This window comes from Geotrypetes seraphini, chromosome 3 (genome assembly GCF_902459505.1).
Source record: "Geotrypetes seraphini chromosome 3, aGeoSer1.1, whole genome shotgun sequence".
Taxonomy (NCBI): domain Eukaryota; kingdom Metazoa; phylum Chordata; class Amphibia; order Gymnophiona; family Dermophiidae; genus Geotrypetes; species Geotrypetes seraphini.
Genome location: NC_047086.1, coordinates 410,719,500 through 410,743,921, shown reverse-complemented (window position 1 = coordinate 410,743,921; position 24,422 = coordinate 410,719,500). Strand labels below are relative to the sequence as shown.

General features: G+C 44.7%; 1 protein-coding gene across 2 annotated transcripts in view; it reads left to right on the top strand.

The window, feature by feature from the left end:
• Positions 1-24,422, top strand: part of SRF (serum response factor) — a 243,291-nt gene that overhangs the window by 167,055 nt on the left and 51,814 nt on the right. The window contains exon 6 of one of the 2 annotated variants that reach the window (XM_033937483.1): positions 14,321-14,512. The exons of the other annotated variant lie outside the window; for it this stretch is intronic. Within the exon in view, the coding sequence (XP_033793374.1) occupies positions 14,321-14,512 (192 nt within the window). The remainder of the gene's footprint in view (positions 1-14,320; positions 14,513-24,422) is intronic. 2 annotated transcript variants of the gene reach the window in all.

Sequence of the window (24,422 nt, the reverse complement as noted above, 5' to 3'; positions counted from 1 at the left end):
ATACTTCATCGTTCCAAAGAAAGGCTCCGAAGATTGGAGACTGATTCTGGATCTGAAAGCGGTCAATGTGGCATTGTGAGATCAGTCATTGCGGCAGTGGTACCAGGGGAGTCTCTGACCTCCCTGGATCTCACAGAGGCGTATCTTCATATTCCCATCTTTCTGGGACACAGGAAATTTATACGGTTCCATGTTCTGGATCAACACTCAATTTGCGGCCCTTCCGTTCAGCCTGGCAACAGCGCCCAGAACCTTCATCAAGATTATGGTGGTGGTTGCAGCCCACCTTCGCTCGACTGAGGGAGACTGGGCAGTGCAGCAGGTGGTCCATCTGCTGCATTGCCTGGGCTGTGTGATCAACCTGAGAAAGAGCCACTTCGAACCAATGTGGTTTCACATGACCAGGAACAAGGTGTTCCTTCCGAGGTCTCAGAGTGAAGATCCAACAAACCATTCAAGTAATGTTGGCAGTTCCAGCTTCAACGGACTGGCAATATCATCAGGTCCTGGGACTCATGGTGGCAGCGATCAATGTGGTTCCGTGGGCCAGGGCCCGGCTACGTCCACCGATCCAAGCACCGTGTCTCTGACTTGCGGGACGACTCTGATCCTGTGTTTCCATCTACCACCGAAGCTGAGGACTCTCCTGAATCAGATTCTCCCAGGTGTTCTACCAGAGCAACTTTTCCCACCGAAAAGTTGTCTTTCTCAAAATTTATCCGTCAAATGGGGAAGGACCTTTCAGTGCAGTTGGAGGCTGACTCTAAATATAGTAAGGAGTATTTTGAAACCCTTGACTATGACCAGCCTCCAAAGGAGATGCTCAAACTTCCTTTGCATAGCATCTTTTTTTTTTAGTTCAATATTTTTTATTGAGTATTATGAAAAATACAAGAAGCAGTCCAAATACAAAATATCAGAGCAGAACACTTAATATAGCAAATATTCGACTACTGTCAGCAATAAAAGAACCAAATCATTCTAAAAGATCCAAAGTACTGGAACTGCTTGTGAAGAATAAAAGATAAGAGAGAAAAGATAGAGAGAAGAGAGAAGGTCGAGGTAAATAAGAAGAAAGGAGAAAGAGAGAAAGAAGAAGAAGATGAAGAAGACAGGAGTGTCTACGAAACAGAATGAACATAGGAATCCAAGAATCTCCAAGGTGATTTACATCACACCAAGTTTGTGGAAAGTTGGATTATATTTTTCTTTTCATATTCATATGATTCAAATTTATGATACATGCTCAAAGAGTTCCACCAAAAAGTATAATCTAGTAACGAAGAGGACTTCCAATTTTTCAAGATGTGCATAAGGGCAGTCACAAACATGGCATCGATGAGTTTAGGAGGACAGTTCGACTGAGCAAAACAGGGGTGTTGAGATCGAAGAATTATAATGTCCAAAGAAATTTCTTCTGAGCAGTTAGTAATAGATTTTATGGTGACCCAAATACAGACCCAAATACGAGCCCAAAAGGAACGAACTGGAGTGCAATGGAAAAGCATATGGTCAGGAGTTCCAGCGTCTTTCATACAGTTCCAACATGTAGAGTCTTGTTTTAGGTTGGCTTGAATGAGAGGAAAAGGTAAAGGAGTGGTCTCTTAGAATACTGTAAAAAAGAGATATCGCTTTACCTTTCATAATAGCCAATGTGGACCAGTGACGTATAGTGTGAATGGAAAATATCACCCCAGTAAGAGAAAGCTATTGTGAATGTGCAGAAGGAGGCAGCGAATAGGCAGAGCAGAGTGTACCAAAAGGAACAAGAGAAGTGAGAGTAGTTATCTGGTGAGGAAACCACAAACCAGCCCGCTGCCATCTTTTCCAGGAAAAAGATTTGCCGTTATTCTGGAGTTTGGGATTGTTCCAAATGGACATGAGTGGACTATCTTTAACTGAAATCTCTGCTATTGCATCTAGTAGGTGAAGGAGCATGCTGCGTTGCACTTAACAAGGAATACTTCCTCAACGGTCTAGGCACTGGCACCGTTATCAAGCAGGAGACGTGTAATGGTGCACATAAAAAAACTGTTCCAATTCAAACCAGGTTGGTGAATCTTGGGAACAGGGATCAATGATCCAATAAGCTCCATATTTGGCCAATGATGCAATATAATAAAAATAAAAATCCGGTAAGTTCAAACCCTCATTGATCTTAGAGGCTTTCAGCTTGGCGAGAGCAATACAAAGTTTTTTCTTATTCCAAACAAAGTCAGAGATTTTCTTATTCAGCCAATGAAAAAATTTCTTCCTGCATAGAGAGGGAAGCATTGAGAGGGTATAGTTTATCTGAGGGTCAAGGGTCATTTTGATGGAAGCTATTCTACCCCACCAAGATAGAAAAAGTGGGGACCAGTGAGACAAGGTGTTCAGAACTAAGCTTTTAATTTTAGATATATTCAGATCTTGAGCGTGAGTCGGATCTTTATGTATTAAAACACCCAGGTATTTCACAGCCCCATGCGACCATGTGAAAGGAAAGTGGGTAAGATCTGAGGGAGAGAGATGATCATTGAGAGGAAAAATCTCTGATTTCTCCCAATTGACTGAGTATCCAGAGACAGGGAGTACTGAGAAACAATGTTAAAGAAAGAGGGGAGGGAATCAACAGGATCCCGGATAAAGAGAAGGACATCATTGGCATATGCTGCTAATTTGATGTGGCGATCAGTGGTGGAAATGCCTTTAATTCTAGGGCATTGTCAGATAGCAGAAAGAAGAGGTTCCAGCGCTAAATTAAATAGTAGCGGCGAAAGAGGGCAGCCCTGGCGAGTACCTCTGTGAAGGGAAAATTTGTTAGAGAGAGAGTTATTAATTAAAATATGGGCTGTGGGTTGTCGATATAGAGCTTCAATCCACTCTGTGAAGAATGGACCAAAGTTGTACCACTTCAAGATTCGGAACAGAAAAAGCCACTCCACACGGTCGAAGGCCTTTTCGGCGTCAATAGCCAGGCCGATTACAGGATCTGAAAGTGTTTTAGCATGGACGTTAATATGATGAAAGAGGCGTAAATTGTCACCTATAACCCTTTGTTTAATAAACCCTGTTTGATCTTTATGAATTAGAGAAGGGATTGCTTTATTGAGTCTCAGTGCAAGAAGTTTTGCCATGATCTTGTAATCTAAATTAAGAAGAGAGATGGGGCGAAAGTTTTTAACCAAGGTAGGGTCTCTGTCAGGCTTGGGAATGACTACAATAGTGGCCTCAGTAAAATTGAATTGTTTGTCTGGAGTAGAGTGGAGGAATTCATAGTATGAAAGAAGTTGAGGAGCCAAAAGAGTGCAAAATTGTTTGAAAAATTCATTGGTAAAACCGTCGGGACCCGGGGCCTTGCCGTTGGGCAAGGATGATATTGCGGTTTCTATCTCGGATATAGTTATAGAAGAGTCCAATTCCAACTTTACAGAGTCCGATAAGGTCGGGTGGACCAGGGAGGCAAGAAAAGAGTCTATCCCCGACTCAGAGGCAGAAAAATCAGATTTATATAAGGTAGCATAAAAGTTTTCAAACTAAGAAGAGATCAGAGACCGGGTCTTGACCATTTGCCCTGATGGGTCTTGAACAGCCGTGATATGTAAACGTTTAGATTTAGTTTTAAGATATCTAGCCAAAGGGCAACCCATGAGATTGTCTGCCATGTAATGACCAGAGGTTGAAATAAAAATGTCACGCCTGGCTGTACAGGAAACCAGAGTGTTATATTCATATTTAAGGTTTTGGATACGTTGAAATATGGATGGGTCGTGTAAATGAGCAGACATGTGTTGTAGTTCTAACTCTTTGATAGAGGATTCTAAGTCTTTTTCTTTTTGCATGGACTGTTTCTTTTTCCAAGAGGCGAGTTTGATCAGTTCACCCCTAATGGAGGCTTTGTAAGCCTCCCAAACAATGGAAGGGCAAATCTCAGGGTCCTTGGAGTTAAGTTCGAAGAATTCAGTGGTAAAGGATTTAATTTTGTCAGTTACTTCCGCATCTAAGAGTAAAGCGTTGTTTAGTCTCCAAGAGGAAGATTCTTTGCGGGGGGCAGAAATGAGTAAATGCAGAGAGATGACTGCATGATCTGTAAGGTCACAGGATCCTAATTATCCAACTAGATCTTTCCGCAGCCTTTGATCTAGTTGATCATACCATACTACTCCAGATACTTGATGCAATAGGGATCTCAGGGATGGTGTACAACTGGTTCCAAGGATACCTTAAAACAAGAACTTACAGAGTTAAGATAAACGATACGAAATCCAACACATGGTCTAATCCATGTGGAGTCCCTCAGGGTTCTCCACTTTCACCCATTCTATTCAACCTCTACATCTCTTCCCTTGGTACCACTCTAGACAACCTAAATGTAACATCCTTCAGTTACGCAGACGACATAACTATCCTCCTCCCCTTCGAAACCCAAGACAACTCCGCAACTGGACACTTGGAAACAATACTGGACGAAGTAGAAAAATGGATGACAAACCACAAATTAAAACTAAACTCGGACAAAACCAAATTCTTAATGCTTGAAACGGACAAAATCCCATCCATAACAGACCTGGAAATCAAAACTACCAAATACCCAATCCAGACCTCCCTCAAAATCCTGGGAGTGCTGATAGATAGATGCTGCACTATGCAGACTCAAATCAACAAAACTACCCAAAAAGCATTCTTCACAATGCGCAACTTACGAAAAATAAGGAAATTCTTCGACAAAGAACACTACAGGATCATTGTTCAATCCCTGGTACTAGGACTTGTGGACTACTGCAATATCCTATATCTACCATGTCCTACAAAAATGATAAAAAAATTACAGACAATTCAGAACACGGCTCTCAGACTAATCTATTCCCTCGGAAAATATGACCACATAACTATCGCCTACCTAGACTCACATTGGCTACCGATTAGAGCCAGAATCCAATTCAAACTATACTGTCTAATCTTCAAAGTACTCAACGGTACAGCACCTGCCTATCTAATCGATCGCCTACACCGTAACCTTCCACCCAGAATAAGAAGAACACTGACACCATTCTCATACCCACCACTCAACGGCACTCATCGTAAAAAGCTTTACGATAACCTCATAGCAACGCATGCAGCAAAACTCGAACCCTCCATAACCAGATTGTTAACCTCAACATCTGACTTCAAAGCATTCCGCAAAGAAATCAAAACGCTACTTTTCAAAAAGCATATTCAAAACACCTAATCCCCTCTTCCACATACACCGACCAGGTTACCCACTCCCTGACACCATATCCTCAACCGACCAAAAAAAAAAACAAAAAAAACCTAATTCATCCTACCGATCATATTACCTACCAACGCCTGGAAAAAGATTTGATATGTAATGTAATATAACTGCTTCATCCAATGTTACCAAGTCTATACTCATTCTGTAACTATGTCTTACCCTAAATGTCACGTACCCTCCTGGAAATGTCCAGCTTCTTCTTATGTAATCCGCTTTGAACCGCAAGGTACAAGCGGAATAGAAATCACTAATGTAATGTAATGTAAGAGAGATTGGGTGAATAATGGTGTTTGTCAGGTCATGAATAAGAGAGGAGGATAAAAGAAATCTATTCTTGAGTAGGTATTATGAGGTGGTGAAAAATGAGAGAACTCCCTACCCTTTGGGTTAAACAATCGCCACGGATCTACAAGAGAGAAGGCATCTTTGAGGGCATGCAAGGCTGTGAAAGACCTGGATTTAGAGGGTTTGCAGGATGATGATCTATCAATATAGATATCTTGAATTTGATTGAAATCGCCTCCCAGTATCAGCGAACAAGATCCGTATTCTACCAACGCCAGCTGAAGGTCTTGGAAAAATTCTGGGTGGTCCAAAACTGGAGCGTAAATGTTGAGGAACACAAAATCCACTGAGTGCAACGCAGCATGCACCAATCACCATCTTCCATCCGTATCTGCCTTAGAGGAATGAATGACAGGAGAGAGTTTGTCACTAAAGAGATTGAAACCCCATTTTTCTTACGTTGAGTCGCAGGGAAATAGAAATGAGTGGAGTATCCCTTTAGCTAGAATTTTAAAGCGGCAGCGGGTGGAAGGTGGGTCTCCTGTAAAAAAACCACATCAGGGTGTTTATTAGAAATATAATTAGCTATCTTTTTCCTCTTAATGGGATGATTTAACCCATTCACATTAAAAGAAAAAACATGCAAATCAGCCATAAGCCTTAAGATGCAGCACTAAAGTGTAGCAGATATTACCCATGTTCAGTATGAGCAAATAGCAGATAAAATGCACAAGGTAGACACTCCTGTCAGCAGATAGAGATATAAAAAGCATGAAGAGAAAAGAGAAAAAGCTAGAAATATCAGCACAAAGCATAGCCAAAAAAGACCACACTGTCATGCGTATAATAAAACAATTTAAGGGTGCTCCTGTGCATGGCATCTTGAAGGAAACTTTTTATTAGAATCTAGAATCTCCAATCTCCATACTGGTGGCACCCAGAAAACTGGAGTCTCTATAAAGTAATTGCTCTCCCGGGTTTTGATAAATCCTAATTACCTCAGCAATCCATGGTTGTAGAGTCTACTTTAAAGAAATCTGCTTCAGCTAATCTTTATGCGTCAGTCCCTCCTGGAAGGGAGGGCCGTACTAGTTTGGTCGGAGGCTCTACCAAAATTCCATTCTAGCTAACAGCAGAGCTGTTAACTATAATTTTTACATTTCATGTTACCTTAAACATCTCATGAAGCAGTTCCCTGCATACAGCAAGTACATTCCTGCCCTCAAGACGAAGGGTTGTCTCTTCTGTGCTCCAGTTGAGGAAGTACATGGTGTGTTCAGCATATGACGCCTTTGAACACTCACCTCAAGGGCTTCGGCCATGTCAGTAGCCTTGAGGAGATTAGCGAGGCTTCAAGTCTCTAACATGAATGTCAACCACCTGGATCATCTAGCCAATGTGCCATGTTTGGGAGCCAAGCTTTTCGGAGATTCAGCAGATACTGCCACACAAAAGCTCACGGCACATGAGACTTGTTGGGACACCTTGGTCAAGCCCAAGAAGAAACCAGCTCCATCTAGACCTTTCAAGCCTGCTTCATCTTACCAACGCAGATTTGCTGCCAAGGCTTCTGCTCCAGTACGGCCTCCACAGAAAAAACAGTTTCAGCCTGCTGCCCAGGCAAAATCCACTCTGTTTTTGACGTGCTACTGGAGGGCATAGTCTCAGTCCCCTTGCTTCAGTCTCTACCTCAGCCGATCGGAGGGCGTTTACAATATTATATCCATCGTTGGGAGCTCATCACCTCCGATCTTTGGGTATTGCAGATCATTTGGGAGGATTATACTCTGCATTTCACCGCCCTCCTTCCGGTTCATCCTCCAAGAGAGTCTGTTTTCAACACTCAGTAGTCCTCCCTTCTTCAGGAGGTTCAATCACCTCTTCAATGCCATCGAGAAGGTGCCTATAAATCAACAAATCCAAGGGTTGTACTCCCGTTATTTTCTAGTGCCAAAGAAGATGGGAGGTATGAACACTGCCAATCACGTGGAGAAAGCTTTATCCAAGTCTAGACAATTACTGTGTTGCATCCGAAGAAGTTTTGTCAGCCGAAAGCCTGAAGTGGTAATGCTGCTGTACAGGTCCATGGTGAGACCTCATCTGGAGTATTGTGTTCAATTTTGGAAGCCACATTATCAAAAGGATGTGCTAAGAATAGAGTCTGTTCAGCGAATGGCCACTAGGATGGTCTCGGAACTTAAGGATCTCCCATATGAAGAACATCTAGGTAAGTTGCAGCTATACTCTCGAGGAACGCAGAGAGAGGGGAGACATGATAGAGACGTTCAAATATGTTACTGGCCGTATTGAGGTGGAAGAAGACATCTTTTTCCTTACAGGACCTACGGCAACAAGAGGGCATCCGTTTAAAATCAAGGGTGGGAGGTTTCATGGCGACATTAGGAAGTATTTCTTCACCGAAAGGGTGGTTGATCGTTGGAATGATCTTCCACTTAAGGTAGTTGAGGCCAGCAATGTGCTCAATTTTAAGAAAAAAGTGGGATAAGCATGTGGGTTCACTTAGAGGAAGTGCTTAGGGGGAGGGTTCTTCGAGCGGGCAGACTTGTTGGGCCGATGGCCCTTTTCTGCCGTCATACTCTGTTTCTGTCTGCGTCCAATCCTAGATCTCAGAGCCCTCAACATGTTTCTGGTCAGAGAAAAGTTTCAAATGCTATCTCTAGCTACTAAAATGGTGTGTGGTCTTCGTGATAAGGCATATGGGGACAGACTTAAAGATCTCAATCTGTATACTTTGAAGGAAAGGCGGGAGAGGGGAGATATGCTAGAGATGTTTAAATACCTACATAATATAAATGTGCACGAGTCAAATCTTTCATTTGAAAGGAAACTCTGCAATGAGAGGGCATAGGATAAACTTAAGAGGTGATAGGCTCTGAAATAATCTGAGGAAATACTTTTTTACAAAAGGGTGGTAGATGTGTGGAATAGTCTTCCAGAAGAGGGGTGGGGGAGTGTGTGGCGCAGTGGTTAAAGCTACAGCCTCAGCACCCTGGGGTTATGGGTTCAAACCCACGCTGCTCCTTGTGATCCTGGGCAAGTCACTTAATCCCCCCATTGCCCCAGGTACATTAGGTAGATTGTGAGCCCGCCGGGACAGACAGGGAAAAATGCTTGAGTACCTGAATAAATTCATGTAAACCGTTCTGAACTCCCCTGGGAGAACGGTATAGAAAAAAAAAAAAAAGAGCTGGTGGACTGTGTCTGAATTCAAGAGGGCCTGGGATAGGCACGTGGGATCTCTCGGAGAGAGAAAGAAATAATGGCTACTGTGGATGGGCAGACTAGTTGGGCCATTTGGCCTTTATCTGCTGTCATGTTTCTATGTTTCTGTTCTCTTTTGAGATCTAAAGGAAGCCTACACATATCCCGATTCATCAGATTTCCTGGAAATATCTCCGTTTCCAAGTGGCTTCTCACCACTATCAGTACAAGGTCCTGCCCTTCAGCCTGGCATCTCCCCCCAGAGTCTTTACGAAGTGTCTGGTTGTGGTAGCAGCGGCCTTGAGATCTCAGGGTCTTCAGGTGTTTCCCTATCTGGACAACTGGCTCATCAAAGACTCTTCCTGTCAGAATTTTATACTAGCGACAAATCGCACCATCTTGTTTCTCCAGAACTTGGGATTCAAGATCAACTTCCCCAAGTCACACCTTCATCTATCTCAAAGACTTCAATTTATAGGGGCAATTCTCAACACTTATTTAATTTTCTATGCCGTTCTCCCAGGGGAGCTCGGAACGGTTTACATGAATTTATTCAGGTACTCGAGCATTTATCCCTGTCTGTCCTGGTGGGCTCACAATCTGTCTAATGTACCTGGGGCAATGGAGGGATTAAATGACTTGCCCAGGGTCACAAGGAGCAGCATGGGTTTGAACCCACAACCTCAGGGTGCTGAGGCTGTAGATTTAACCACTGCACCATACTCTTCCCCAGAACCGTCAATATGCTCTGATTCAGCTTTGTCATCAAGTGGACCAGCTCCAATCCATATCAGCCAGGCGAATGATGGTTCTTCTGGGCCTTATGGCACGTTACTCCTTTGGAGAGGCTCCATCTCAGAACACCTTTAGCTTCCCAGTGGTCCCAAACGATGGATCCTCTCTCACAACACATTTCTGTGACATTGTCTCTTCGAGAGTCGCTGCAGTGGTGAATGATTTCATCCAATCTTTCCAGGGGACTCCTGTTTCACATGCCTTCTCATCACAAAGTTTTGACCACAGATGCAGCCACTTACACCTTGGGGGGCACATATGGATGGCCTACAGACTCAAAGTCATTGGTCCATCACAGAGCGGAGGTTCCATATTTTCTGGAATTCAAAGCGATTTACTACGCTCTCAAAGCTTTTCAGCATCTCGTAGCCAATCAAGTCCTCTTGCTTTGCACAGACAATCAAGTAGCAATGTATTATATAAACAAGCAAGGGGGCATAGGATCTCTCCCCCTTTGTCAGGAAGCTCAGAAGATTTGGTTTTGGGCGACTGCAAGGAATCTCTACCTCAGAGCAGTCTATATTCAGGGGAAACAAAATTGCTTAGCGGACAAGCTCAACAAAATTCTTCAGCCTCACTAATGGATGCTCAACTCTGCTATCCCATCTTTGCTCAGTGGGGCACTCCTCAGGTGGACTTATTTGCATCTCCCCACAACAAGTTGCCCCAGTTCTGCTCCATACTTTACTCACCTCACCAGCTGGAGGCAGAAGCATTTCTGCTAGATTGGACACACAAGTTTCTCTACACGTTTCCACCTACTCTTCTCATTCTCAAGACTGTCTTCAAAGTCCAGCAGGAGTCAGCCACCATGATCCTCATAGCTCCTAGGTAGCCCTAGCTCAATTCCAGGTGGCCTTCAGCTCAATTCCAGGGAGCCAATGCATCTGCCGATATTTCCATTTCTTCTTACGCAGAGTCAGGGTGCACGTCTACACCCCAACCTTCAGTCTCTATGTCTGACAGCTTGGTATCTCTTGGGCTGCAGCTGAGCTTCACCTCTCTCAGCCGATGCAAGTTATTCTTGAAGCCTCCATGAAACTAGCCACTCAACAATGTTATCAGCAGAAAGGATCCAAGATGGCTGCTGCTAAGATGTGCTGAGAAGTACGCACCTTACTGCTCGGATCTCCTTGTTTTTTCCTGTTATGGAGGCTTTTGCGTTCCAATTCCTTTACCATGCCAAAGAGGAGAGGCAAGAGCGCTTTAGGTGCCTCGCAGTGCTCTGTTGTGCCGACTCTCGGCAATATTGAAGACCTGTTGCGGCGGATGCTGGGAGCTACTAATCCGACGTCTGAAGTTAGCCCGCTGAGGGCACCAGGGTTGAGCGAGACTGAGCTTGCACCTCCTGGGCCGGATACCACCTTGAGTCCAGATGTACGAGCGCCACCCCTGCAGCCTCGGATCACCAGTTCTCCAAGGGGTGAGGTAACCCCGGAGCTGGGGGCGGACCTTACTCCTAAGGCAATTTACAACGTTGTGGAGAGCATGGAGGCAGAACTCCCTGTACAGGGAAAGTCTGCAGAAGATTCAGAGGCTTTGTTAACAAGCGGAGGTGGAATAAACCAGAAGGGACAAAACCAGGGAACTTTCCTTCCGGGTGAGCATTTCTAAACTCAACAAAAAATTCTATATGGGAGAAGCCCACTCAGGTGACTCTAGAGTCTCTATGGGACTTAGTGGCTAATTTTGCTAAAACTATTAGCCCCAATTTCCACTATATAGAGAACAAATTGATTCAACATACTAAGGAGTTTAAAGATATAAAAGAAGATCAGACTACTTCAAAAATTTTAGTACAAAAGCTTGACCAAGATGTTTTAGCTTCTAAACAATTGCAAGAGGCCCTAGTCAAGGATAATGTTAATCTTAGAAAGAAACTGGAAATGCTTGAGAATGCCTCAAGAAATAATAATTTGAGACTTATTAATTTTCCAAGATTAGAAACATAGAACATGATGGCAGAAAAGGGCTATGGCCCATCTAGTCTGCCTACACTAATGGCCCACCCCCTAACTACCTCCATGAAGAGATCCCACATGCCAATCCCATCTTTTCTTAAAATCTGGCATGCTGCTTGCCTCAATTACCTGTTGTGGAAGATTATTCCAGCGATCAACCACCCTTTTGGTGAAGAAATATTTTCTGGTGTCACCATGAAATTTCCCACCCCTGATTTTCAACGGATGCCCTCTTGTTGCCGTGGGTCCTTTAAAGAAAAAGAGATTCTCTTCCACCTCGATACGGCCTGTGACATATTTGAACGTCTCGATCATGTCTCCCCTCTCTCTGCCTTCCTCGAGTGAGTACAGCTGCAACTTACCCAGTCGTTCCTCATACGGGAGATCCTTGAGACCTGAGACCATCCTAGTGGCCATTCGCTGAACTGACTCAACTCTCCGGTAACTCCGACAACGTCCTAGGGAGATGCTTAGGAGATACCTAGTAGAAATTTTACAAGTTTCTGAAGAAACACTACCTCCATTTTCTCAAGTTTACTAACTTCCAAATAAAAATGGGCCTCAATTACAGAAAAACCTGATCAAGCAATTCTAAATGTATCGGAAATCTTGGAGACGTCCAATAAGGACATAACACCTTCCACACTGATATTAATTGTAGCTCTCTCGATTGATAAAGGATGGTTATTGATGCTTTTCTTTAAAAATAAACAGAAAGAGTTCTTAGGATTAAAAATTCAAATGTACCCTGATCTTTCAAGAGAGACTCAAAAACGCCATCGAGAAGTTCTTCTTTTGAGACCAGGGGTCACTCTGTTAGGGGCAACTTTTTACCTGAGATATCCTTGTAAGTGTATTATATGCTACCGTTCAGTTAAATAGAAACATAGAAAGATGAAGGCAGAAAAGGGCTATAGCCCATCAAGTCTGCCCACTCTACTGACCCACCCCGATAAGTCTAGATGCTAGTGATTCGTCCTACGTAGGGATCCCACGTACATGTCCCATTTACTTTTAAAGTCAAGCACGCTGGTGGCCTCGACCACCTGCACCGGAAGCTTATTCCAGTGATCTACCACCCTTTCCGTGAAAAAATACTTCCTGGTGTCACTACTAAATTTCCCTCCTCTGAGCTTAAGCGGATGCCCTCTTGTGGTCGAGGGTCCTTTGGGGAAGAGGATGTCATCTTCCATCTCGACACGTCCTGTGATGTATTTAAATGTCTCAATCATGTCCCCTCTCTCCCTGCGTTCCTCTAGAGTGTAGAGCCGCAGTCTGCTCAGTCTCTCTTCGTATGAGAGACCCTTGAACCCCAAGATCATCCTAGTGGCCATCCGCTGAACCGACTCGATTCTAATCACATCTTTACGGTAATGTGGCCGCCAGAACTGCACACAGTATTCCAGATGAGGTCTCACCATGGTTCTGTACAGCGGCATTATGACTTCTGGTTTCCGACTGACGAAACTTTTATTGATACATCCCATCATTTGCCTTGCCTTGGATGTGGCCTTCTCTACCTGCTTGGCAGCCTTCATGTCTGCACTGATGATTACTCCCAAATCTCGTTCTGCTGAGGTCGTGGCTAATGTTTCTCCATTTAGGGTGTAAGTTCTGTACGGATTTCTGCTACCGAGGTGCATGACCTTACATTTCATAGCATTGAAGCCTAGCTGCCATACCTGGTCGAGGACCAGTTTTCCAGCGTACGAAGGTCCTGTGTCATACTATCCTGTAAAAAGCTTTCACTTACTATGTTGCACAGTTTTGCATCGTCGGCGAATAACGTTACTTTACCCTGTAGCCCTCGTGTCAAGTCCCTTATGAATATGTTAAAGGAGAGGACCCAGGACCGAGCCCTGCGGCACTCCACTGGTCCACTTTTTCCTAAGCCTCATTTTCACTCAGGAGAAGCAGCTCTTCATACTCTGAATGGCAAGCGTGCTTTGGCCTACTATCTTGACAGAACAAAGCTGCACAGATCATCTCCTCAACTTTTCGTCTCCTATGATCATAACAAGTTTGAGCATTTTATTTCCAAGAGAACGATTTCCAATTGGCTAGCTTCCTGTATATCGTTCTGTTAACGCTCAGGCTGGACTGCAACTGGAGAGTCATGTCATAGCCCATAAAGTTAGAGCTATGGCAGCTTCTTTAGCTTTCTTTAGATCTACCCCTATTGAGGAAATATGTAAAGCTGCCACCTGGTCCTCGGTTCACACATTCAGCTCACATTACTTTCTGGAGTCTTTCTCCAGACAGGATGGGTCGTAGCGCAAGCGGGCGCAGGGTATGGCTCTCAAAATAAATCTTTTATCGTTGTACTGCTGATCTTTGGCTCTTTTGACTAATGAGTTGGTTTTTTTTCAGTGTTCACTGTGTGCATGTAAGATTACATAGAGAGATATTTGCTGTGCTTTATGCATTTAATGTAGGTATGGAATATATTTGACTGGGAAGAAAACGGAGCTGTGCTGTGCATATAGTCAGGAAAGTACTGCAAGTTCGCAGGGTTTGAGATGATGCAGATCTTAGTCAATAAGGGAAAAAAAACTTAACTCCTTTAGATTATAGATAATAGTATTATAAGAAGAATGGACAGAAACATTTATATTTGTGCTGTTAATGCCTCTTAGCGGTAGCTCTGTGTCTTGCATTGAAACAACAGCACAGCATTAGAACAGCAGCAATTTTATACTAAATATGCAATTTTTAAAAAAGGAAGTATTTAACAGATACTGCTTGAATGACAAAGAATGTAATAGTAACATACTATGTAATTTCTCTCTGGTTAAAATTGCAGTAACATTGCCAGCGACGATCATGACATCCACAGTGCCAACAACGGTGGGAGGTCACGTGATGTACCCAAGCCCTCATGCAGTGATGTATGCGCCCACATCGGGCCTGGCTGATGGAGGGCTTGCTGTCCTCAATGCTTTTTCCCAGGCACCTTCGGCCATGCAGGTGTCTCATGGGCAGGTCCAGGAACAGGGTAAGACTGGCACATGGGGCAGGATCTTCTCTTAACAACACAAGATCAGGCACATACCTAGTACGCAATGTTCCCTCTAAGGCAGGGGTGTCAAACTCAATCACATAAGGTGCTGAAATCTAAAACACAGGCTAAGTCGCAGGCCAAATTTTTTATTAAGATACTTAGTCTTATCCTAGGACAAGCAAGCAGCATATTCTCACAAATGGGTGACATCACCGATGGAGCCCTGGTATGGACCACTTTAAAAGTGCATCACCACTTAAGTGTTTAGAAAGTTCACGATAGCCCGAACCGCTCATGTGCGAGTGCCTTCCCGCCCAACGTAGGACGCGCGGTCCCTCAGTTTCTTAGTTTCCGCGAAGCTACGAAGTCGCTTCATCAACGGCTGTTGATATTTTTTTCGCTGCCTTCCCGCTCATGTGGCTTATTTTTTGACTTTTTAGTCAGTTTTTGTTTTCTTTCTTTTTTATAGTAAAAAAAAAAAAAAAAAAAACACCATTTTTTTATTTTTTTCGTTTTTGCGAGTTCAATATGGCAGGGCCTGTTTTCCTCCTTGTGCCTCGACTTTCGATTTTGCCAAGGCCATTTTTCCCTCCATGTCCTGTCCTCAGATGGGTTTTAAGAAGTGCGGACGGTGTGCTCGCCATATTTCCATTACAAATCCGCATCGCTGATGCCTCCAGTGTTTGGGGCCGGAGCATAGGGCTGAATCGTGCACTCGTTGTTCCTCATTCCAGAAGAGGACCCTTAAAATCGTCTGATTCAACACCGTCTCCTCTTTGGTTCCGCTATGGAGGGTGATTCGACAGCAGCATTGACGTCAGAATCCGCACCGAAGTCGATATCGCAACACTCGACGTCGATGGATTCATTTTTGGTGTCGCATGCAGTGGGTAAGCCGGCTAAGAAGCCTTCCCCCACCACTTCGGGCTCCCAGGTCACTTCAGCAGTCAGTGAGCCAAGTCCTGCAGACTTCGAGGAGACCCAAGAAACGATCGGCTCCTATTTCGGTGAGTTCTTCGACATCGGCCTCCTCATCGCCGGAGCGCAGATCGGCACCAACGGTACTGGCAAAAAAGCCAGTGGTACCAGTGCCCGACCTAAGGCAGCAAAGAGGAGGCTTTAAGGGAGCTGCGAGAGGAGTTAAGGGAGCAATTACAGGTCTTACTCCCTGTTATGGCGACACCGGCCCCTCCAGTGCCAGTCCGGTCTGAGTCTTCCATATCGGCGCCAATAATTGCTGCCTCTGCGTCAACATTGCAAAAATCTTCCTTGGCGCCGTCTGAGTTGGCTAAACGCTCGATGTCTGAGACAGCTCAGCACCGTTCTTCCCAAACATCTCCCGAGACGATGTCGGTCAAATCGGGTAAGGCTTTGAGGAAGATGAAACATACGGAATCATCGATACCCAGTGCTAGACACCCACTCGAGATTCGGATCTCTGGGGTAATTCTGAAGAGCCTGTTCTTTCTGATGACGATGTCTCTTCAGATGAAGACTCTCAACTTTCATCTTCTCAAGACCTTTCTCAATGAATGGATAAGTCTTTTTGTTCAAAATTTTTAAAAGACATGGCAGAGACGCTTTCTATACCTTTTGAAGCTGACTCAAAAAAATCTAAACAACTTTTGGATGCATTAGATTATGAGCAGCCACCTACAGAGTTTCTTTGGCTTCCCCTTCATGACATCTTGCGGGAGACCTTTTACAAGAACTTAGAAACTCCTTTGACCATCCCTATGGCTCCTCGCAAGCTGGATTCGCTATATAGGGTGGTACCCATTCCAGGCTTTGACAAGTCTCAACTCCCCCATGAGTCTCTCCTGGTGGAGTCCACTTTTTTTTCCCCCCAGTTCTTTATTATTTTCAAACTTATAATAAGTGTAACAATAAATACAACATTTTTTACTTCAATATCACACTTAATATATCGTTAATATCTATTTCAGAATTAGTCCCCCTTCCCTCCTAAACAATCATAATGCCCAACACATAAAATTTATATAATAAACCTCAGTCAGTACATTATATTTAAATTCATTATCCTAACAGATTTCTACCCATCCCCCTTCCCGGATGTGCATGTTTATAGGGGAAAATAATAATTAGACACTACAATACTTTGCCAATGGCTCCCACTTTAAAAATCTGCTGGAGCCAGTGTCTATGCTTCTGTACCTTCTGGCAGAGAGGGTAAGGCAATGGACCGTTTTGGCAAACGATTATATCAGAATGCCATGCTTGCCAATCAGTCTGGTAACTATGCTTTCCATTTCTTTTCTATCTTAAGCATTTAGTTACCCAAGTGGCCACTTTTCAGAAGTACTTACCTGATTGCAAATTACCTGCTTTTCAAAATTACATTTCTGACCTGCTACAGCTGCGCAAATACATGGTACGCTCATGAGCTAACATCTCATGCTGCGGCTATGTCTTTGGCAATGCGACGCCTAGCCTGGTTCAGAGTCTTGCTAATGCTCCTTGTTTGGGCGATGAACTTTCTGGAGTTTCCTTACATACAACCTCCCAAAAGTTATCAGCTCACGAAACCAGGTGGGATACTTTGGTTAAAGACAAGTAAAAGCCTCCACCTGTTCGCCCTTTCAAACAACAGTCTTCATATCGGCGTCGTTTTGCTGCAAAGCCTATGCCACCACCTCAGTCTCAACCTCACAGGCAGAGGCAGCAACTCCGTCAGCCCCAGCTAAAACAGCAGGCTATTCCACCTAAATCTACACAGCCTTTTTGACCTGTTTTTCAGGAGCATAGCCAATCTCAGCATTTCTCATCCTTTGCCTCAGCCCATCGGAGGTTGTCTTCAGCTTTTCATCAGTCGTTGGGAACTCATCACATCGGACCTATGGGTCCTCAACATCATTCGTCAGGGTTACTCTCCATTTTCAGACTCTTCCATCAGACAATCCTCCAAGAGAGTCTGTTTTGGACCCTGCACAGTCCTCCCTTCTTCAGAAGTTGCAATCCCTTCTGCTGAATGCCATCAAGGAAGTTCCCCTCGATCAGCAGGCCCAGGGATTCTACTCCCATTATTTTAGTCACCAAGAAGACAGGACTGAGACCCATCCTGGATCTCAGAGCTCTCAACAAATTTCTAGTCAAGGAGAAATTCAGGATGTTGTCACTCGCCCTGCTTTATCCTCTCCTCAATCAGAACGACTGGCTATGCTCCCTAGACTTCAAATAAGCCTACACACATATCTCAATTCATCCGGCTTCCAGGAAGTACCTCAGTTTTCAAATCAATAGCTGTCATTATCAATACAAGATACTTCTCTTTGGCCTGGCATCTTCTCCCAGAGTCTTCATAAAGTGCCTAATTGTGGTGGCCACCTCTCTCCAATCACATGGCCTTCAAGTCTTTCCTTATCTGGACGACTGGTTGATCAAGGCTCATCTCAGGAAGTGGTCCAAGCAACATCTCAGACCATCTTTTTTCTCCAGATTCAAGGATTCGAAGTCAACTTCCCCAAATCACATCTCATTCCAACCCAACATCTGCAATTCATTGGGCCAATCCTAGACACCACTCTCATGAGAGCGTTTCTTCCTCCAGATCAACTTCAGACTCCCATCTGTCTCTGTCAGCAATTGCTTCCTCTTCAAACCATCTCTGCCACACACATGATGGTTCTTCTAGGCCAGGAGTAGGCAATTCCGGTCCTTGAGAGCCGGAGCCAGGTCAGGTTTTCAGGATATCCACAATGAATATGTATGAGATGGATTTGCATGCACTGCCTCCTTGAGATGCAAATCTATCCTATGCATATTTATTGTGGATATCCTGAAAACCTGACCTGGCTCTGGCTCTCGAGGACCGGAATTGCCTACCCCTGCTCTAGGCCATATGGCTTCAACTGTCCATGTCACACCACTGGCAAGACTACATTTTCACACTCCTCAATGGACTCTGGCTTCCCAGTGGTCTCAAGCAACGGATCATCTCTCACAACATATCTGTGACATTATCTCTTCTGCGGTAACTTCAATGGTAGATTCCCTCCTCAAATCTAACCACAAGATCATCACCACAGATTCATCCCCTTATGCCTGGGGGGCAAATACGGACGATCTGCAGACTCGGGGGTTTTGGACCGCCAGGGAGTGGAAATTTCACATCAATTTCTTAGAATTCCCTCAAGGCTTTTCTTCATCTTCTTTGCCCTCAGGTCTTCTTCCTTTGCCCTCAGGTCCTCCTCCTTTGCATGGACAATCAAGTAGCAATGTACTACATAAACAAGCAAGGAGGCATGGGCTCTCTCCTGCTGTGTCAGGAAGCCCAGAAAATCTGGGCTTGGGCGACAGCTCGCAATCTGTTCTTGAGGCAGTCTACATTCAAAGGGAGAAGAATTCCCTAGCAGACAACCTCAGCAGAATTCTTCAACCTCACGAATGGACTCTTGACTCTGCAACTCTCCAGTCCATCTTTGCTCAATGGGGCACTCCTCAAGTGGACTTGTTTGTGGCTCCTCACAATCGCAAGCTGCCCCAGTTTTGTTCAAGACTTATTGGATAGGTCTGTTTCTGTATGCATTCCCTCCACTTCCTCTCATGTTGCGAACCTTATTCAAGGTCAAGAGGGAAGCAGCCACCATGATTCTCATTGCTCCACGGTGGCCCAGACAACATTAGAGGATACTGTGCATGAAGATAGAGGAAAAGACTCACTGGATTACAGGCAAGACAGATCGAAAAGGACGCAAGAGGGAAGGAAATGCATTAAAGGAACAGGCCGCAAACTCAAGTGTATGTACACGAGCAAAGGAGCCTTAGAAATAAGATGGGTGAACTAGAAGCTGTGGCACAAAAAGATAACGTTGATATCATAGGCATCACGGAAACATGGTGGACTGAGGAAAACGTCTGGGACACTGCTACTGGGATACAAACTATACCGCAGAGGCAGAGTGGCTCAAAAAGGTGAGGGCATTGCCATATACGTCAAAGAGGGAATTGAATCTACTGGAGAGAACATGCCACAACTGATGGATAAGTTAGTCTATAGGTCAAAATTCCAGGAACAAATGGCCTGAAAACGAAGATTGGCATCTACTACCAACCCCCGGGGCAGTACGAAGAAATTGACGGAGAAATGACGGACGAGATTAAACACAACTGCAAGGGAGGCAACACAGTTATAATGGGTGACTTCAACTATCCGGGAATAGACTGGAACCTAGGCACCTCCAGCTGCATTAGAGAGACCAAGTTCTTGGATGCTGTAGGCGATTGCTTCCTGGAACAACTTCTCAAGGAAAATACTAGAGGAAAGGCAATTCGTGACTTAATTCTAAATGGCCTGCGAGGACCGGCACAAGATGTAGAAGTAGAAGGGACGCTGGGAAACAGCAATCATAATATGATCCACTTTGATCTGGACGCCGGGCAGAAACATTGGTCCAAAACGACAGCCACGGCATTGAACTTCCGAAAAGGGAATTATGAAGGGATGAGACTCATGGTATGGAAGAAGATTAAGAAGAGGATAAGCACTGTAAAAACGCTAGAGCAAGCTTGGTCCCTTTTTTAAGGACACAGTCACCAAGGCACAAAATCTACATATACTGCGTATCAACTAAGGATCCAAGAGAAAAAAAACCAAAGAACCGACGTGGCTCACTGTAGAGGTGAAGGAAGCGATCAGAGACAAGAAAACTTAGTTTAAGGAATGGAAAACTGGAACAAGCAAAAACAACATCGATGCAGGTGCTATAAGGCGGTAAAAGTGGCCAAAAAGGACTAGGAGGCAAAGAACCTCAAGCCTTTCTTTCGATACATTAAGGGGAAATGACCCATGAAGGAAGCGGTAGGGACCGTTGGATGACCATGGAATAAAGGGAGCGCTAAAGGAGGACAAAGCAATCGCTGACAAATTGAACACTTTTTTTGCGTCTGTATTTACCGAAGATGTACACAGCATACCGGAACTCATCAGGCTATATGCTGGAAACAAAGATGGGAAGCTGACAGGATTGACGGTCAGTCTAGAGGAGGTGTGTAGGCAGATTGATAGGCTTAAGAGCGATAAATCCCCGAGACCGGATGGCATCCATCTGAGGGTCATCAAGGGAACTGAAAGAGACCATAGCTGAACTGCTTCAACTAATAGCCAATCTGTCGATCAAATTGGGAAAGATTCTGGAAGACTGGAAGGTGGCGAATGTTACGCCGATCTTCAAGAAAGGTTCGAGGGGAGATCCGGGAAACTACAGACCGGTGAGTCCGACCTCGGTACCGGAAAAGATGGTAGAGTCGCTGATGTAGGACCGCATTATTGATCACCTTGACAGACATGGGCTGATGAAGACCAGCCAGTATGGTTTTAGCAAAGGCAGATTGTGTTTGAACTTGCTGCACTTCTTTGAGGGAGTAAACAGACAGATAGACAAGGGCGACCCAGTCAACATTGTATATCTGGATTTTCAGAAGGCGTTTGACAAGGTTCTGCATGAACAACTACTTCAGAAAATTGCGAGCCATGGAATCGAGGGTGAAATACTCACGTGGATTAAAAACTGGCTGGAGCATAGGAAACAGAGTGGGGGTAAATGGACAATACTCGGACTGGAAGAGTGTCACCAGTGGGGTGCCGTGGGGCTCAGTGCTTGAACCCGTGCTCTTCAACATCTTTATAAATGATCTAGACATTGGTACGACAAGTGAGGTGATTAAATTTGCGGACGATACAAAGTTATTTAGAGTAGTGAAGACACGGAGATTGCGAAGATCTGCAATGTGATATAATCATAGAAACATAGAAAGATGACGGCAGAAAAGGGCTACAGCCCATCAAGTCTGCCCACTCTGAGTGCTAATGACTTAGTTCCTTTGCTCGACCCTTGTAGGGATCCCACGTGGATATCCCATCTATTCTTAAAGTCGAGCACGCTGGTGGCCTTGATCACCTGCACCGGAAGTTTGTTCCAATGATCCACCACCCTTTCCGTGAAGAAGTACTTTCTGGTGTCACCACTAAATTTCCCTCCTCTGAGTTTAAGCGGGTGCCCCCTTGTGACCGAAGGTCCTTTGGGAACGAATATGTCGTTTTCCACCTCGACTCGACCTGTGACGTATTTAAATGTCTCAATCATGTCACCCCTTTCCCTGCGCTCCTCTAGAGTATAGAGCTGCAATTTGCCGTCTTTCTTCGTATGAGAGACTCTTTACTCCGGAGACCATTCTAGTGGCCATCCGCTGGACCGACTCGGCTCGAAGCACATCTTTACGGTAATGCGGCCTCCAGAATTGCACACAGTATTCCAGATGAGGTCTCACCATGGATCTGTAAAGTGGCATTATGACTTCAGGTTTGCGGCTGACGAAGCTTCTCTTGATACATCCCATCATTTGCCTTGCCTTGGATGAGGCCTTCTCTACTTGTTTGGCAGCCTTCATGTCTGCACTGATGATTACTCCCAAGTCCCGTTCTTCTGAAGTCCTAGCTAGTGCTACTCCATTCGAGGTGTATGTTCTGCATGGATTTCTACTGCCGAGATGCATAACCTTACACTTCTTAGCGTTGAAGCCCAGCTGCCATGTCGAGGACCAGTTTTCCAACGTGATCAGATCTTGCGTCATACTATCCTTGAGATTGCTTTCACTTACTATATTACACAGTTTGGCGTCGTCAGCGAACAGCGCTACTTTACCCTGAAGCCCCTGGGTCAAGTCCCCTATGAATATGTTGAAAAGGGATGGTCCCAGGACTGATCCCTGCGGCACTCCGCTAGTCACCTCCGATGTCTCAGAGAGGGTGCCGTTGACCACCACCCTCTGAAGTCTTCCACTCAGCCAATCATTGACCCATGCAGTTAGTTTCTCACCCAACCCCATCGATTTCATCTTGCTTAATAGTCTACGGTGCGGGACACTGTCAAAAGCTTTACTGAAATCCAAGTACACTATGTCTAGAGACTCTCCCGAGTCTAGCTTTCCTGTCACCCAGTCAAAGAAGCTGATAAGATTGGATTGGCATGACCTGCCCCTAGTGAATCCATGTTGACAGGGATCCCTCAGATTTCCCTCATCCAATATCGTGTCCAATTTACCTTTAAGTAGAGTTTCCATGAGTTTACACACTATTGATGTGAGACTCACTGGCCTGTAATTCGCAGCCTCTGCTCTGCAACCCTTTTTATACAGAGGAACAACGTTGGCTGTTTTCCAGTCTAGGGGGACTCTCCCCGTACCTAGGGAGAGATTGAAGAGCATGGCTAACGGTTTCGCCAGAACATCGCATAGCTCTCTGAGCACTCTTGGGTGCAAATTATCCGGTCCCATGGCTTTGTTCACCTTGAGTCTTGACAGTTCTCTGTAAACATTAGTTGGTGTGAACTCAAAATTCTGAAATGGGTCTTCCATGCTTTGCTTTGCTTCCAGCCGTGGCCCGTGCCCTGATGCCTCGCAGGTGAAGACTGAACAGAAGTAATCATTCAGTAGTTTGGCCTATCAGAATCTGTTTCCACATAGTTCCCTTCTGGCGTTCTAAGGCGTACTATCCCGTTTGTGTTCTTTTTCCTGTCGCTAATGTACCTGAAGAAGGATTTGTCCCCTTTCTTAATGTTCTTCGCTAGAGTTTCTTCCATTCGAAGTTTGGCCTCCCTGACTGCTGTTTTGACCGCTGCAGACTTTGTCCTGTATTCAATGTTTGCTTCTTTTATCCCGTGCGTTTGTATGAGAGAAATGCTTTTTTCTTCTCTTTGACGAGGTAAGAGACCTCATCAGTGAACCATTGGGGTTTCTTTTTTCTTTGCTGTTTGGTTACCGATTTTATGTAGCGTTTAGTTGCCTCATGAAGGGTCGATTTCAAGGTTGACCACATAGCTTCCACATTATCAGTTACTTCTTGAACCTGCAGCGTCTGATGGACGAAATCTCCCATGCGTGCGAAGTCAGTGCCTCGGAAATTGAGTACCCTTGTTTTTGTTTGTGACCTGGGGAAGCCTTTCTTAAGGTTAAACCATACCATGTTATGGTCACTGGTGGCTAGCGTTTCTCCCACCGAGACCTCCGAGACGCTTTCCCCGTTCGTAAGTACCAGGTCCAGGATGGCCTGGGCCCTAGTGGGCTCTAGTACCATTTGTTTGAGCCGTACTCCCTTCATGGACGTTAATATCCTCCTGCTATCACAAGTTGTCGCTGAGAGTGTGTTCCAGTCTACATCAGGCATGTTGAAGTCTCCTATCAGAACGACGTCCCCCCGTAAGGTGATATTCTCAATGTCTTCGATTAATTCTGCGTCCTTGTCCTCCGATTGTCTTGGAGGTCTGTATACCACACCAAGGTACAGGCATTTTTCTCTCCCTCTGGCCAGGTTCACCCCAGTATACTTGACATCCGTGATCCTGGTAGTCTTGATGTTCTCTTTGATGTAAAGTGCTACCCCTCCTCCTAACTTACCCTCTCTGTCTTGTCGAAGCAGGTTGTATCCTGGTATAGTTATATCCCACCCATGAGAGTCTGTGAACCATGTTTCGGATATTGCTACTACGTCTAGGTTTCCATTAACTATTTCTGTTTCTAGTTCTAGAAATTTATTCCCTAGGCTGTGTGCGTTAACATACATAGCTCTCCACTCTTTCTGTTTGCTAGGCTCCTGTAGTGAGCCATCCATTTGATGCTCGAGGAATGGACATCAACATGGCAGATGAGGTTCAACATGGATAAGTGTAAAGTGATGCATGTAGATAACAAAAATCTCATGCACGAATACAAGATGTCTGGGGCGGTACTTGGAGAGACCTCCCAGGAAAGAGACTTTGGAGTTATGATCGACAAGTCGATGAAGCCATCCACGCAATGTGCAGCGGCAGCAAAAAGGGCAAACAGAATGCTAGGAAAGATAAAGAAGGGGATCACGACCAGATCAGAGAAGGTTATCATGCCCCTATAC